The following is a 15,021-nucleotide window of genomic DNA, read 5'->3' on the forward strand; positions in this document are numbered from 1 at the left end:
TTGAACTCCAACTCAACATTTATTTCAATCCAATAATAAAATTCTCTTAAGTGGGAAGTACTAAATGACCAACCTTGGGGAGAACTCAAGAAAGGCCATACTTCCCAGCATTACCTGTGGAGCATTCTGAGAATTCAGACTGAAATTCACAGATTTTTCTGTGTTTCTGCACAGTGCATTACTAAATCTAGTCTCTGAAGACATGTTTCACTGGGATTTTTAAAAAAATCTTTGTTTCAGTGTAGATTGTTGGTGATTGGTGCTCGAGTTGGAATCCTAGTTATGACCTCCAGTGCTGTGGAATATACATAGCAAGTTTTTCTCCAAAATCCTCCTGCCCCTGTCTTGTTTAATGAGAACTTGGCTCTCAGTTTCATTTCAACATCTAAATAGCTTGGGCCTCTGCCAGCATGCCACTTGGGTTTTATGTTATTTTGGCTTCCTGTGGCATTGACCACACTATACTTTCTAAGTTACCCTTAAAGATGCTTTTCTTTCCCAAAGGTGTGCCTGAAGTGCCTATTTTTCACATGACATGGAAATAGGAACAGGCTATCAGATAAGGATGCTAGACTCTTCTCGTTCTGGTCAAATATTTCACCCTTTGCCCTTGGAGCTCCTCTGTTACTGTTTTCTTAACCTGTCATAGTCTCTTAATTGGAATGTACTGCTTGAGGACAAGCAGCATTGTCAAACTTGGTGCATTTTATAAAAATACACAAAAGCGTCAGACAAGCAGCTGTAGTGTGAATTCATCCAGATGCAATGCTGAAATTCCCCAGAGGGGCATCTTTATTGTTTTCTTTCTTTGTTCCAGAAGCAAAGGCCGATAATGAACCAAGCTGTTCGTCGGCAGCTCAAGAACTGTTGACAAGGCTGGGATTTTTACTGGGAGAAGGGATCCCAAGTGCCACACATATAACCATTGAAGACAAAAATGAAACCATGGTAATGCCCGAGGAAGACACTGAATTTCCTATCTGCTCAGAGGATGAATGAAGCAATAACCAATCTTACCCCATCCATGAGGGGGAAAGCCATTGTTAGGTCAAATGAGTTCTGGGCTGTTGTGTATTGAAATTTATTGCAACAGTTTGTTTCTAGGTTTTTGCATGGCAGGGGTGGATGGGTGGGAAAAGCAGGAGGGAGCAGAACTTAGGAAAATGTCCACATAAACCTTCTAGTCACTTCCCAGAGAAGAATAGCTACATGTATTAAAGTGGTTAAAAGAATTCCTTTATAATGATACTACTTTTATCTTTATAATGCCATTCTTCCCATCTAGCTGCTTTGGTAGAGTTGTTGGGATTTTAGAGGGTCAGTGTGGTGAGGAAAAGATTTATAGGAGATGAAGCTGAGACTAAATGAGATGAGATCCCATGGTTCATCTGTAGGGAAGTCACTCCCCCATGCAAGGGAGCAGCAGCCAGCAGCACCACTTTGGAAATGTGTGTATTCGAATAGCAATGAGGGGCTAGAACTTCTGCCTCCTGTAAGGGTCTCTGAGGCGGGATGCAAGGGAGGTGATGTAGGTTGATTGAGACTGCAGTGGTCGCCAGTCTCCTTTCCCAGTCACAGAGCCCATAAATCTTCAGGAATAGAATCAAGCTGCTGTGCTCATGAAACATTGCAAAAACAGAGTCCCCAGGCTTTTTGTACAGAGGTCAAATAACCCATTTGTCTTCTGCAGACTTTAAATGAGAGGAAGTCTGCCTGTTTGCCATTTCTGTTTTACAAATGTGCTTTCTCAGTAAATTATTGCTAAGACTGCCCTCTTAACAAAAAAGAAAACCACAAAGGAGGGAAGCCAAACAAAGATGCTTCTCTCTTAACACTTGGAAGACCATAAGTATATCCATACATATCTATGCCTATTTGTGTCCTCCCCAGAGTTCAAAAACTGTCTTCCATGTTCCTGTTTTTTAGTTTTATTATTTTAGGATAAAAACAGTAGCATGTGTTGAAGTATCCTGTGTAAGCCACGCTAATGACTCCTTCCGTTCGTCTTGCAGTGCACAGCTCTGAGTCAAGGCATCAGTCCTTGCTCCACACTAACAAGCAGCACCGCATCTCCTAGCACCGATAGCCCCTGCTCAACCTTGAATAGCTGTGTCAGCAAGACGGCAGCCAACAAAAGTCCCTGTGAGACCATTAGCAGCCCTAGTTCCACCCTGGAAAGCAAGGACAGTGGAATTATAGGTAAGAAGCACACTGCTCGGTACTGTAATGGCTTGATGCACATCAACCAGAGCACTCACCAGGCACTTCTTAAGAGGGTTTTAGCATTTTCTGTGAAGGTTGATCTGCCAGGGCCTGCCCTGTTCTTTGCAAGACAGCTCTGGGTCCATGTGCAGCCGAGAACTGAAGCATCAGCTTTTATATTCCTTGATGTTTATTTTATTATATTGGGCTCATGTGGTTAAAAAAAAAATTCCACATCAGATCTGGCCTGTGAAGTTACAAAATTCCTTTCTCCTGACCAGTCAGTTCCATTTGTTGGGCATCGGGTCCCCCTAGGGCACATAACAGGGCAGTGAAATAAATCTCTGTGTGTGAAGAAGTCTCCTAGCCGGGTCTCAAGGTCACTTCTTTTCCCAGCAACAGTTCAGGCATGTGTTCTCTAGTTTCTCATAATGGAGTCTGGCTAGTGTTTTGAGGCCAAGATTTTCTAAGGAAGACTTCTCTGAGTCCCCATACACCCACACCCACACAGTGGGTGTGATTCTTCTGACATGAGGGTCAGGAGACTCGGGTCCTAGGTGGCTTGAGCAGTGTTTGATTTCTTTGCATACCTCTTTCCTTCTCTAGAAAAGTAGAATTTTGATTTAGAAAGTTACTAGACCCAGGTGTTACTAGGCTCAGGGAATTTAAGAGCACTTAACTTTTACATCCCATCCCAGACAAACTGCCCATACATTTCTAAGTGGGAGCTGAAGCCTCTGCATATCTCTGGTCTCCACCTTGGTGCCTTTCAGATAGCAGACCTGTTGGGCACTCTGGAGCTGATTGTTTAGGTCCTTGCTGCTCTACGATTAGGTTTTGATTTTACAGTGGAGCTCTTCTGAACAATTAATACCTTCCCTTTTGCTGAGTTGTGCACTTTTTTGAGGGATATTTATATTTCATTGTGGACTGAACTCTCCTTCCACATTAATATGTAACCAAATGGAATGATATTTGAGCTTCTTATTTTCTTTAGCCATCTGCAATTTCTTTCCAGTGTAATTTGAAAGACCAGGTTGTAGGTCCATCCTGTTTGGACTCTGGAGATGACACTAGGGTCTGGGAATGGGCTGTAGCTCCCATATACAGGGAGGCCCCCTCAGCTTCAGTAAGGCAGCTTCTTCCCTCACTTTTTACTGGGATCAGACTCTTCAGTGGGTTTTTGTTTCAGTTTACTTTAATTACTTTCTCAATATGCAGTTCACATACCACACTATCTTAAACCATGGAATTTTTTTTTTAATGTGTTTACCTATCACCACAATCTGAGCTTAGAACATTTTCATGATCCTAAAAACACTGCACTTGTTAGAAGTCACTCTTCATTCCCCCCAGGCTCCAGAGTCCTGGTCAACAAACAGCCTACTTTCTGTTTCTATAGATTAGCTTATTCTGGACATTTCATATGAATGGAGGAAAAGTCTCTTGCACCAAATTTAAATTCTTTTCACTTACCTTCAAGGCCTTCCAGTGAGCTTATCTGCTAATTCTGCATTCTCATCTTATCCCACTTACCTAGCTGCTGTATAGTGTCAGTGCTACTTCTGTTCCCATGCTCAGTCTCTTTCTGAGATGACCACCATGACAAGGTATTTGGTATGAATTCTGTGGTAGCTACGTGACTTTCTTCTCAGATTTCTTGGCTCTTAAAAAATTTTATCTCCTTCAGAGAGTTTATCTTCCTTCAAGGGTTTGGCCAGTGCTACCTTTTTTAATTTTTACAAGCCATTTCTTATTATTGCATGTTCTGACCATTGGCATTCCATGCCTCCAACTGTAACCAAGTCAGTTTTTTGTCTTAACAGTTAACAGATGGTTTCAATATCAGAGATCCACCCGTTCCTAATGCTGCCCCCACAATGAGATACAGTGCTGAAAATTTTGAAGTATTTTAAACAGAAGAAAGGCTGTAGGTTTGACTTTGTGCATTGAGATGAAAGATTGAGCTGCAGGAGGCTCTTAAATAATATTTGATTTGATGTCCTGCCTGCCAGTCCCAGAGTGATCAGTCCCCCTACTGCTCCCAATAGCACCTGAATGTTTTCCTTCAGTGTATTTACCGTATTGTTTAATTTTTGTCTCTATATGGACAGGGGTCCCATATTACTCTGATTATCTCCTGGGTTTGTAGCAGTGTTGGGAGTGAGAAATGAAGGAAAGAATTGTTGCAACTCTCAAATTGCATTGAAAGAGGGAGAACTTTGTTGGTTTGTAAAGAACTGTGCATGATTCCCATTCCAAGCTGACTTTGTGAAGCCTTTTAACATCTGTGTTGTAAGTTCTGCCTTAATAATAAGTAGTGCCTTGCATGTAATTGAAACTGCCCTCTGTTCCTTGGGTCAAGCCAATGTGTGGTTTAACTAGGGTGAATATGGAAAGTTGTGTAAGTTTCGATGAAAGTGGAAGAAATAAAGAAGGGGTTGGTAAGTCCTGCTTTCCTGGAAGACCCTGACTCTTGGAGATCATGCTTGCCACTGCATTAGCTATTTTTTAATTTTTATTTTTTGAAGGGGCAAAGTCTATAGGGTAATGAGGGAAGCACTGTGCTGGTGACAGTGTGCCTCTGTTTTCTGTATTCCGTGACCTGCAGAATTAGAACCTGTTGGCAAGGGGGACACATTGGAGGTGTTGTAGGGAGGAGAAGGAAGAGGAACAAGAATTTCTTCTCCACGAAGACTTCAGCCTCAGATCTTTGAAGAGGCAGAAGTGGTAGAGCTAGGGAGGGAAAGAGCTTCCTCTTCAGTCAGTGTGGGGCGGGAAGGTTCCATTGCCTCTCAGTGGAGCGGCACCTGTGACACACTTGTGGTTCTGTGATTGATTACTGGGGCGGGGATATGCCTTTTGCCATCTGAAGAACACGCCGACTTTATAAGGTGTAGCCTGGGATGGCAGCTTTTGGGCATCTTAAATGTTTAACAGAGCAAAATTTTTAAGAGCACTGCAATCCTAGCAGGCAGAGATGAAGGTGAGTTTCCTTGGGTTCTTGCTTCAGAAGGCCTGACAGCAGGTTGTAAAATGGGCTGGTGAGGATCTATGTTTCAAATTGCATAAGGCCTGGAGAAGGAAGGAAGTGGCTTTCCATTTAATTTTCCATTTTAAGTAGTCTAAGACTTGTCAACCAATACAGCAGGGTTGGAATGGCAAAGGCCTTGGGGTCAGCTGATATAGAGTGCACAGAGCTGCCGCAGCATTCCACCCTTCGGGTAGCACTAGGTTCAGAGCACTGTTCCATTCCCATTATCAGCACAGTTTATTTGGGGCATTTAGGGTACATTTCAAATAGTACTAACCCATCCTTAAACATTCCTCAGCTTCCCCTTACTATTTGAGCTGGCTTTAAACATTCTGAATATCGGTGCCTGGCAGAGGCAGGGATGGAAAACCAGTGTTCCCACATGCCCGGGCAGCCTTCTCAGTGCTGCCACAGGTGCCCTGCCCATGTTCTCTTTCCACAGCTTAACAGGAGAAAGGGTAGCCAGTGACCATTAGAAGAACTTATTAGGCCCATTCCAGGGCCAGGGCTTAATAGAATTCTCCACCCTTTTTTCAACTTTATTAAGTTATCCAGAGAGGGGTCACACTTTATCCTATTTCAAGAGGTTCAAGTTCTTCCAACATAAATGTCTTTAGAAGTATAATTCTACCCTGTATAAATACTGTCTAAAATGGATGGGATTAACTGAATTCCCTATTAATATCTTTTCTATTTTTTAAGCAAAGTTTCTTGCTCCTTACATATTAAAATCAGAGACATCACCCAGAAGTTCACGTCTGATTTTCAAATTTGTAATGTGAAAATCTTCCAAATGTGAAATCCAGCTGCATTCAATCACCATAAAATAGTTTATAATTAACTTGCTTTAGAAAGAAAAACCTTATAAAGAAATATGCTTTTAAAGGTGTTTCCTCTGTGCTTGAGAAAACATTCTTTTAGTGACACTCCTTTGAGTGTAACTTGCTTCTAGCTGTTACAAATGAAAATTGTAAGTTGTGTTAATCCCAACTTAGGAAAAAAAAGTTGTGTATTCATTGGAATGTATATGAAAACCAATCCAAGTTTTAAAAAAACTATTGGTGAAAATAGTTTTAAAGCATTTTTTGAGTTAAGTGTATTGAATTTTTATTTATGCCCACATGATAAATATTTCATGTTTATGTGGTTATTTTAAGAAAATGGGCTATTTCTCCATTTAGGAAGAAGGAATAGAAACTGGATGAAAGAAAAGCAAAACCTGCTTTGCTGTCAATATATTTATATTAAAAAAATAAAGACCTTCCTTTTCATTAATAATAAATGTGCCAAGAAGGACTTAGAGGTAGCAGTTAGAAAAATTCTGGCTGAGGGTGAGACCTATTAAAAGGTAGTCATTCTTTCCATTCCCTTCTTTTACCTACTTTGACCTGTTGAGATTCATAATTGCCAAAGTACTTTTGCAGCATCCTGTATCTGTTTCCTCTTGACAGGTGATGTTAGGAGAGCTCATGAGAGCAGGAGGACTGCATGTGTCCCCACAAGGCAGGTGCCTCCTCTACCTGACGCCTGAGCTGGAGCGCCTGCCCCCATATTCACCACTGAGATGGTTTTCAGGAGGTGGAATGTTCAGGGTTTTCAACCTTCCTTTCCTTGGGGTACTTACATGGTTTCTTCTTTTTGGGTTTGAAGCAGGAGGCAGGCATAAATGCAGGGGTATTCCTTTGCAGAAACATTTCTCCTGCAAGAGGGCCTTGCGGTAAAATGCTGGACCCAAGGTTAATACCCTGGTAATGCTTGCTGGACTGTGATTGTATTTGTTTTTCTGCCCCATTGCTTAGGAAATTAAAAAAAAGTTATCAAGGACTGACTTTTATCTTGGGTTACCTCTCTCTTGCCTCCTCCCAGGCTTGTAAAATAAGAGTGATTCCAGAGGTAGCTTTAAACTGTTTATTTTCTGGACTTCATGTCCCCAGAGAGATGATCAGATGGAGGGGCGCACAGAGATGAATTAATTGTACTTTTCCTTTTATTTTTAACTTGTTATAAATCCTGCCCTTTTGATTTTATGCTAATGCTGCTTTGTTGCCACCTGTATTGCCCTGCTCGCTAAATTGAAATGCTTTGAAATTGATTTGGTAATAACTATTTAGAGTATTTCAAATCTGGGTTAATATTCATTTTGCTCCGTTGCCTGCAATTTAAAAAATCATCCTTAATTATAGAAGCCTTTTTAAAATCTCTGGGGTGAAAGAGGAAAATTTTTCTTTATGTATATAATTTGGTAATGTATTCAATCTGGGGAAGAAAACCTTGGTGATGGTTCCAGTCAGCAGAGTGCCTGCTGTACTTTTATTCATGCTGTGTCAGATTCTTCAGGCTGTTCTGTTAGTGCACCAGGCATCTGTGGGCACCTACTGTGTCCCCCTACTGTGTCCCAGGAGCAAGTTTGTTCAGTAAAAGAACAGTACAGATAATGCATAGTATCTCTTTCAAAAACTTGACCACCTGTGGTATGACAATCTGCACTGTCCTGTCCGTTGTTGAGAAGAATTGAAAACATGGCGTTGATTGACATCTCTGATGGAAGATGCATGTTGTAGGTATACAACATACCAACCACTAAGTGCCTTGAGCTCTTCTCCAGAGTCTGGAATTCCCAGGAGTCATTAGACTGAGCATGGATGCATTCGGTGTACAGAATTGCAAAGCTTTACTTTACACTTTACACTGCATGCTCTCATGAGAAGACATCATGTTATTTAAATCCTCAGATTCTACTTGGAGCCTCTTTTCTACTGTGTCAAACTGAGTTGGGGCAGTGTCCTTGCTGAGAGACACAGGTCTGGCCTCCCACACTGCCCTGCCCCCAGCCATTCCTTCAGGTGTTTCCACAGTTGAAGGGCCTGATGAAATGCAGCTGGCAACCTCGGCTGGGCCCCTGGCCTTGCTGCATGTCATGGCAGAGTACACCTTGCGCAATGCAGGCGAGCACTGAGCTCCAGATTTGGTACAGAGATCTGGCTGTCACAGTCCAGTGCACAGGTCTCCCAGCATAACACCAAAAAGGACAGGGCTGGCTGAAAGTGCCACACTGTCATCTGAGGCTGTTGCAGAAGGGGAAGCCACAGAGCCCCTGAAGCTGAAGGTGTCTGGGCCGCCCCACCTGGGACATTCCCTCTGGCATTCCAGGAGAGGTATCTTGTGGGTTTTCCCCTTGTTAGTCTGAAGAAGATTAACAAATGTGATTGCAGGTCAGCCAGCAACTGTTCTGTGTGTGGCTTGTTTGTTTGCAGGTGGGGCAGGTCTGGGGTGGGAATGGGGAGAGAAGCATGTTCCAGCAGTACTGACCAGAAAGATTAATGCAGGCTGGTTTTGTCCAGGCACCCTTTCCCTTTGTCACTTGAAGTCTAGAGTGTGGTCTGGCATCCTGGATGGTTGTTGGGTGTGAGGTGTGAGTGCAAAGGAGAGGAACGAGACCTGTCAGGTGTACGGACTAGAAAACAGTCACATTGCTGCCTTGACTTGTCTCTTTGCTCTTTCCACCATCTCTGACTTCCTTTCTTTCAGTGAAACTTAACTTTTTGAAGTGTCAGTGATACTTATTCAGTCAGGTCAAAGGAGCTCCAGTCAGCACATGTAGTAGCTGGATTTTTCTTTTTAATTCAGTTCTTCACTTCTCCCACTTTTATAAGCCACCCTTATACTCCGTTCTTGTTTGATTTTAATTTGGTAGTCTAGTGTTTTAACTTTTAAACTCTTCCTGTCAACCATTAAACTGAATATGGAGGTTAACAAGTATTTGTTTGTTTAAACACTGCTTTATTTTTCTTCAGCTTTACAGGAAGAAAACAGTCTTGTACTCAGGAAATAAGAGACACTTTACACAGACCTTTAGGTCTAATTTTCTTCAAACCCACGGTAGGGTAAAGTTTGTATAATGCCCTCATTTGGAATATAGAGAATGAAAGACAATCTGTGGCATGCCTGAAGAAAATTATTTCTATCTCCCCCATCCTTTAGAAATGTATATTTTGTCTGTATATTATGTCAGCTTATCAGTGTATCTGGTAGCACATGGCTCAGATTTTACAAATCTTGTGGCATGATCCAGACAGTATGGGGAGCACTTTGAGGTTTCTAGTGCTATGGGGCTTTCCTATCTACCAGGCTGTCATGGGGAGTCAGCGAGCTGAGATACGACAGGAGCTTAGAACAGAGCCTGGTACAGAAGGCACTGTTACAATACATGTGTTAGCCACTGCTGCTATTTCCTAAAGATACTTATTTCTACCTCATTCCTCCCCAGTTGATTAGAAATGCTCACACATGTAGTAACCCGCATGCAATTATTTATATATAAACCAAAGCTTTTCTTTTTCTGTGAAGTCATGAGTTAGAAAAAATAAATAATAACAGCTAGAAAAAAGACAATAAGTGAGGTTCATATGATTTTATTCATTTTTCTTATAAGTGGGCAGAAGGTTTTAAGGTCCCTACTAGTCAGTAGAAAGGAACACAGTTGCGAAAGGCGATCCCCCCCCACACCTTGCTGGTACCAGGGATCGAACTCAGGATCTTGCCCTTGTGAGGCAGACAAGGCACCGCAGAGCTAAATCCCCAGCCCCATTAATGGGGGTAGTTGCCTTGCTCTTATGAGTGGCATGCTGTCAATTTTTTTTTTTTAGGTGATTGTCTTAGTCACTTTACTCATAGCTGAGACACAATACATATAGCTGAGACCTGACACTCATAACTTAAAGATAAGGAGAGGTTTATTTTGGCTTGCCATTACAGTCCATGGTCAGCTGGCCCCAAGGCAGGATAGGCATGATGGAAGGGCCTGGGCAGAGGACAAGCTGCTCACAGGAAGCAGAGAGCAAAGGAAGGAGCCTGGGAGACAGATACACCCTTCCAGGGCAGCCCCCAGTGACCCACCCACTGCTTTCAACCCGACCCATCTCCTAGCATTCAGCTATTGCACCCCTGTGATCCAATCACCTTTTAAAAGCCCTACCTCAGTCTACCTGAGAGTTTTGGATGTCATTCTTGATTTAAACCATAACAGTAATGCTTGTAAAGACAAAAATGTACCCTTCTGGTCCTGGGTCTGAAGATTCACGCCACCTTGTGGATCTTCAAAAGGAGAGAAATCTAGATTTGAACGCAAGCCCCCTAGGGATGCTTTATACTTCTTGTCTTTCTAATAACTGAAAGAGAAATCTATGTGTGGCATATATTTGATCTTATTGACCCTTAGTTCCTAAACAATTCTGAATTCATACTGTAGTCGTGTTTCCTCCTTGAATTTTTTTTTTTTTTTTTTAAGACACAGTCTCACTTTGTAATTCAGGCTGGCCCTGAACTCACTGTGTAGCCCAGGCTGGCCTTGAACTCACAGTGATCCTCCTGCCTCAGCCTCCTGAATGCTGGAATTTCAGGTGTACACCACCACAACTGGCTCTCTTGATCTTTTTTTTTTTAATTTTATTTTATTGGTACATTTTAGGTATACAATATAATGATATTCATCATTGGAAATTTGCACCTTTACATAATCTCTCTTGGTTCTTATTTTTCCCCCTTTCCCTGCCCTCCCTTCAACCCCTCCATCCCTCCCTATTTACAAAGACTTTGTTTCTATTTTTTCATTTTCTCATATTAATGCCATTCCCTTCTTTCCTTTCCCTTACCCCTCCCACTTCCCCTTCCCCTTTGCCTTTTTTTCCTATTTCACGTTGTCTATTATATTTTTCAGTCCTTATTTACACTTTCAATTTCTCACATTAGAGAAACTATTCAGTATTTACACATGTGTGTCCTGTTTATTTCACTTAAGAGTATCACCTCAATGTACATCCATTTAGCTATAAATAATTTATCATTTTTTATGGCTGAGTAGTACACCATTTTATTAAAAAACCACATTTTTTTTTATCCAGTCTCCAGTTGATGGGCATTTGGGCTGCTTCCAAGTTTTAGCTATCACAAACTGTGCTGCTATGAACATGGGTGCACATATATCACTGTGGTATGATTCTTTTAATTCTTTGGGGGAAGATACCCAGCAGGGGAATAGCTGGGTCACATGGGACTTCCAGTCCTAGTTCTTTGAGGTATCTCCATACTGATTTCCACAGTAGTTGCACCATTTTACACTCCCACCAGCAGTGGAGCAGTGTTCCTCTTTCCCCGCAGCCCCACCAGCATTTGTTATTGGTTGATTTCATGATAGCAGCCATTCTTTCTGGAGTGAGGTGGAATCTCAGCATTGTTTTCATTTGCATCTCTTGAATGACCAGTGATATTGAACATTTTTTCATATGTTTATTTGCCATTTCTACTTCTTTGTCTGAGAAATGTCTGTTCATTTCAGATGCCCATTTTTGGATTGGGTCTTTAAATTTGGGAGGTCTGATTTTTTTAAGTTCTTTATAGATTTGAGATAGTAGGCCTTTGAGGAACAGCAGGTGAAGATTTTTTTCCCACATTGTGGGTTGTCTCTTCACACTGCTGGTGGTTTCTCTTGCTGTGCAGAAGCTTTTTAATAAGAAGAGATCCCACTTGTTGATTGTTTGTGCTAGCGCATGGGCAGTTGAGGTTTTGTTCATAAAATGTTTTCCTACATCAGTGTCTTCAAGGGTTCTACCTAACCTCTGTTCCAGCCGGTTCAGCATTTCTATTTTAATATTTAGATCTTTAATCCATTTTGATTTTAGTTTAGTGCATGGTGAGAGATCCAGGTCTAGTTTTAATCTTTGGCAAGTTAAAACCCAATTTTTCCAGCATCATTTATTAAAGAGGCTATCTTTCCTCCAGTGAGGGTGTTTGGCTCCTTCATCGAAGATGAGATGGCTGAGTGTGTCTGGAATTATTTCTGCATCTTCTACTCTGTTCCACTGGTCCTCAGGTCTGTTGCTTTGCCAGTACCATGCTGGTTTTATCACAGTAGCTTTGTAGTATAGTTTCAAGTTGGGGATTATAATACCCCTTGTCATGTCTCTGTTACCTAGAATTGCTTTTGCTATTCTGGGTCTCTTCTTGTTCCAAATGAATTTTTGGATTGTTTTCTCAAAGTCTGTAAAGTATGGTGCTGGGATTTCAATTGGGATTGCATTGAATCTATATAACAGTTTTGGAAGTATGGCCATTTTCACTATGTTGATCCTTCCTACCCAGGAGCAGGGAATATCTTTCAATTTTCTGATATCATCTTCAATCTCTCTTTTTAGAGTGCTATAGTTTTCAGAGAAGAGGTCTTTGATTTCTTTCGTTAGGTTAATTCCTAGGTATTTCAGATTTTTGAATGCTATTGTGTAAGAAATTGTTTGCCCTGTTTCTGTCTCAATGAGTCTGTTGTTCATGTAGAGGAAAGCTATTGATTTTTGTGTGTTGACCTTGCATCCATCTACTTTACTGAATTTGGTAATTAAATCTAGAAGACTTGGTGGAGTTCTTGGGATCTTCTATGTAGAGTATCATGTCATCTGCAAATAAAGACAGTTTGACTTCTTCATTTCCTATCTTTATTCCATTTATTTCTTTCTCATGTCTAATTGCTTTGGCTAATGTTTCCAAAACTATATTGAACAGGAGTGGTGACAGTGGACATCCTTGTCTTATTCCTTATTTTAGAGTGAAGCATTTCAGTTTTTGACCATTTAGTATGATATTAGCTGTTGGTTTTTCATAAATGGCTTCTATCAATTTGAGGTAGAGGCCATCTATTCCAAGTTTTTGTAGGATTTTTATCATAAATGCATGTTGGATTTTGTCAAATGCTTTTTCTGCATCTATGGAGATAATCATATGGTTTTTGTCCTTGGCTCTGTTGATATACTGTATTACATTGATTGACTTGCATATGTTGAACCATCCCTGCATCCCTGGGATGAATCCTACTTGGTCAGGGTGTATGATCTTCTTGATGATCTTCTGCATTCTGTTTGCCAGTATCTTATTAAGGATTTTTGCATCTATGTTCATTAGTGAGATTGACCTATAGTTTTCTTTTCTGGTTGGGTCTTTCTCTCCTTTGAGGATCAAGGTGATGCTTGTTTGCAGGAATGAATTCAGGAGTATTGCTTGCCTTTCAATTTCATTGAAGAGTTTAAACAGTAGTGGTAGTAGTTCCTCTCTAAATGTCTTGTAGAATTCAGCAGTGAAGCCATCAGGACCTGGGCTTTTCTTACGGGTTTTTAATTACGTTTTCAATTTCATTTATTGATATTGAGTTGTTTAGAATTTTTAGGTCTTCTTCGTTCAACTTTGGTAATTCATACGTATCTAGGAATCTGTCCATTTCTTCTGTGTTTTCCATCTTATTGGTGTATAGGTTGTGGAAGTAGGAATTGATGATCCTCTTGATTTCTGCTGGGTCTGTTGTTATTTCACCCTTTTCATTCCTAATTGCATGGATTTGGGCCTTTTCTTTCCTTTTTCTGATAAGGTTGTCTAAGGGTTTGTCAATTTTGTTTATTCTTTCGAAGAACCAACCCTTGCCTTCATTAATTTTTTCTGTCATTCTCTTAGTTTCTGTTGCATTGATTTCTGCTCTGATCTTTGTAATTTCCTCCCTTATATGAGCTTTGGGTTTTTCTAGAAGCTTGAGGTTCAGCATCAGGTTGTTTAATTGGGCTCACTCTGTTTTTCTAATATGAGTATTCACTGCTATGAATTTTCCTCGTAAGACTGCTTTCATTGTGACCCATAGATTTCAAAAATACTTTGATCTCTCATTTCAGCCACAATTACAAGTTCATCCGAAAATGATGACCGGAGTGGCTCCAGTTTGGAATGGAATAAAGATGGAAGCCTGAGGTTAGGGGTTCAGAAGGTTGCGCTTCATGATCGAAGGGCAGATAACTGCTCTCCAGTGGCAGAGGAGGAGACCACGGGGCCAGCGGAAAGCGAGCTGCCCAAAGCGGAGTCCTCAGCTGGAGATGGTCCAGTCCCTTATTCTCAGAGCTCCAGCTCGCTAATAATGCCACGGCCCAACTCAGTTGCAGGTAAGGCCCCACCTCTCTTGGGAAGGGTTACCTCGCTGAGTCTGAAGAGCCCTGTTCACTGTCTTCACGTGGGACACTAATCCAGAGGACACAAGCCAGCGCTGTGATCTTGGCCAGGCATTTACCTTTCCTAGGCCTCAGTGTATCCATCTGTAAACATGCCAAGACTGTTCTTAATGGTCTTTAAGTGACCCTTTTGCTCTGGAATTCTTTGAAATCTATGACTTGGACTATTTGGCTCTTTGTATTTAAGGGAAGAAAGTACAAAAACTGTCCTTTGGTGTTATTTTAACCTTGAGTAAATTTGTGACTTTTTATTATATCTTGGTAAACAGGAATTGTATAGAGTGAAGTTGTTAATTAAACTTTTGCTTTTGTATGACTGAAGCCTGTCATAGATGGGAGGTTGGATATTTTCTGTCTAATTCAGTTGTAATGGAGCTCATGGTTTGGATCATATGCAGCTCAAGTGAGAGTGAGATGTAGCAGCTGGAAGTAACGGGGAGGAGAACACAAATGGCAGAGTGGGTTGGTGATTGGACTGGTCAGTGGCAAGAGGCGTTGTCTGTAGAGGGTAAAGAGAGATGTTCTACATTGAAGCCTTTGTGCCTGCTTTTGAAGGTCTCATATTTCTGCACTCTGAGCTCTTGGGCTGAATTTAGAAGAGAACTTGTTATTGGTAATTCTTTGTTAGCAATGTAGCACTTAAAATGTGTCCCCTCCTAATTCACAGACCAATATTCTCTCCCTACATCAAAGGAGTTTTCTGTAATTTATATTGCTCCTTCGGGATATGCTAGGTCATTCTAGCTGTTGTTG

The 15,021-nt window shown here is 41.2% G+C and overlaps 1 protein-coding gene across 12 annotated transcripts in view; it reads left to right on the forward strand.

The window, feature by feature from the left end:
• The window catches only part of Tanc1 (tetratricopeptide repeat, ankyrin repeat and coiled-coil containing 1), a 250,878-nt gene that overhangs the window by 179,373 nt on the left and 56,484 nt on the right, over positions 1-15,021 (forward strand). For 9 of the 12 annotated variants that reach the window (XM_004835897.3, XM_021265939.2, XM_021265946.2 and 6 more), the window contains 3 exons: positions 818-948; positions 2,013-2,199; positions 13,939-14,202. In XM_004835897.3, the coding sequence (XP_004835954.3) occupies positions 818-948; positions 2,013-2,199; positions 13,939-14,202 (582 nt within the window). The remainder of the gene's footprint in view (positions 1-817; positions 949-2,012; positions 2,200-13,938; positions 14,203-15,021) is intronic. The other 3 variants (XM_087199193.1, XM_087199202.1, XM_021265972.2) reach the window with 2 other exon arrangements.

This window comes from Heterocephalus glaber, unplaced genomic scaffold, assembly GCF_053883595.1.
Source record: "Heterocephalus glaber isolate CG9 unplaced genomic scaffold, H.glaber_assembly_v1.0 deba00000347, whole genome shotgun sequence".
Classification (NCBI taxonomy): domain Eukaryota; kingdom Metazoa; phylum Chordata; class Mammalia; order Rodentia; family Bathyergidae; genus Heterocephalus; species Heterocephalus glaber.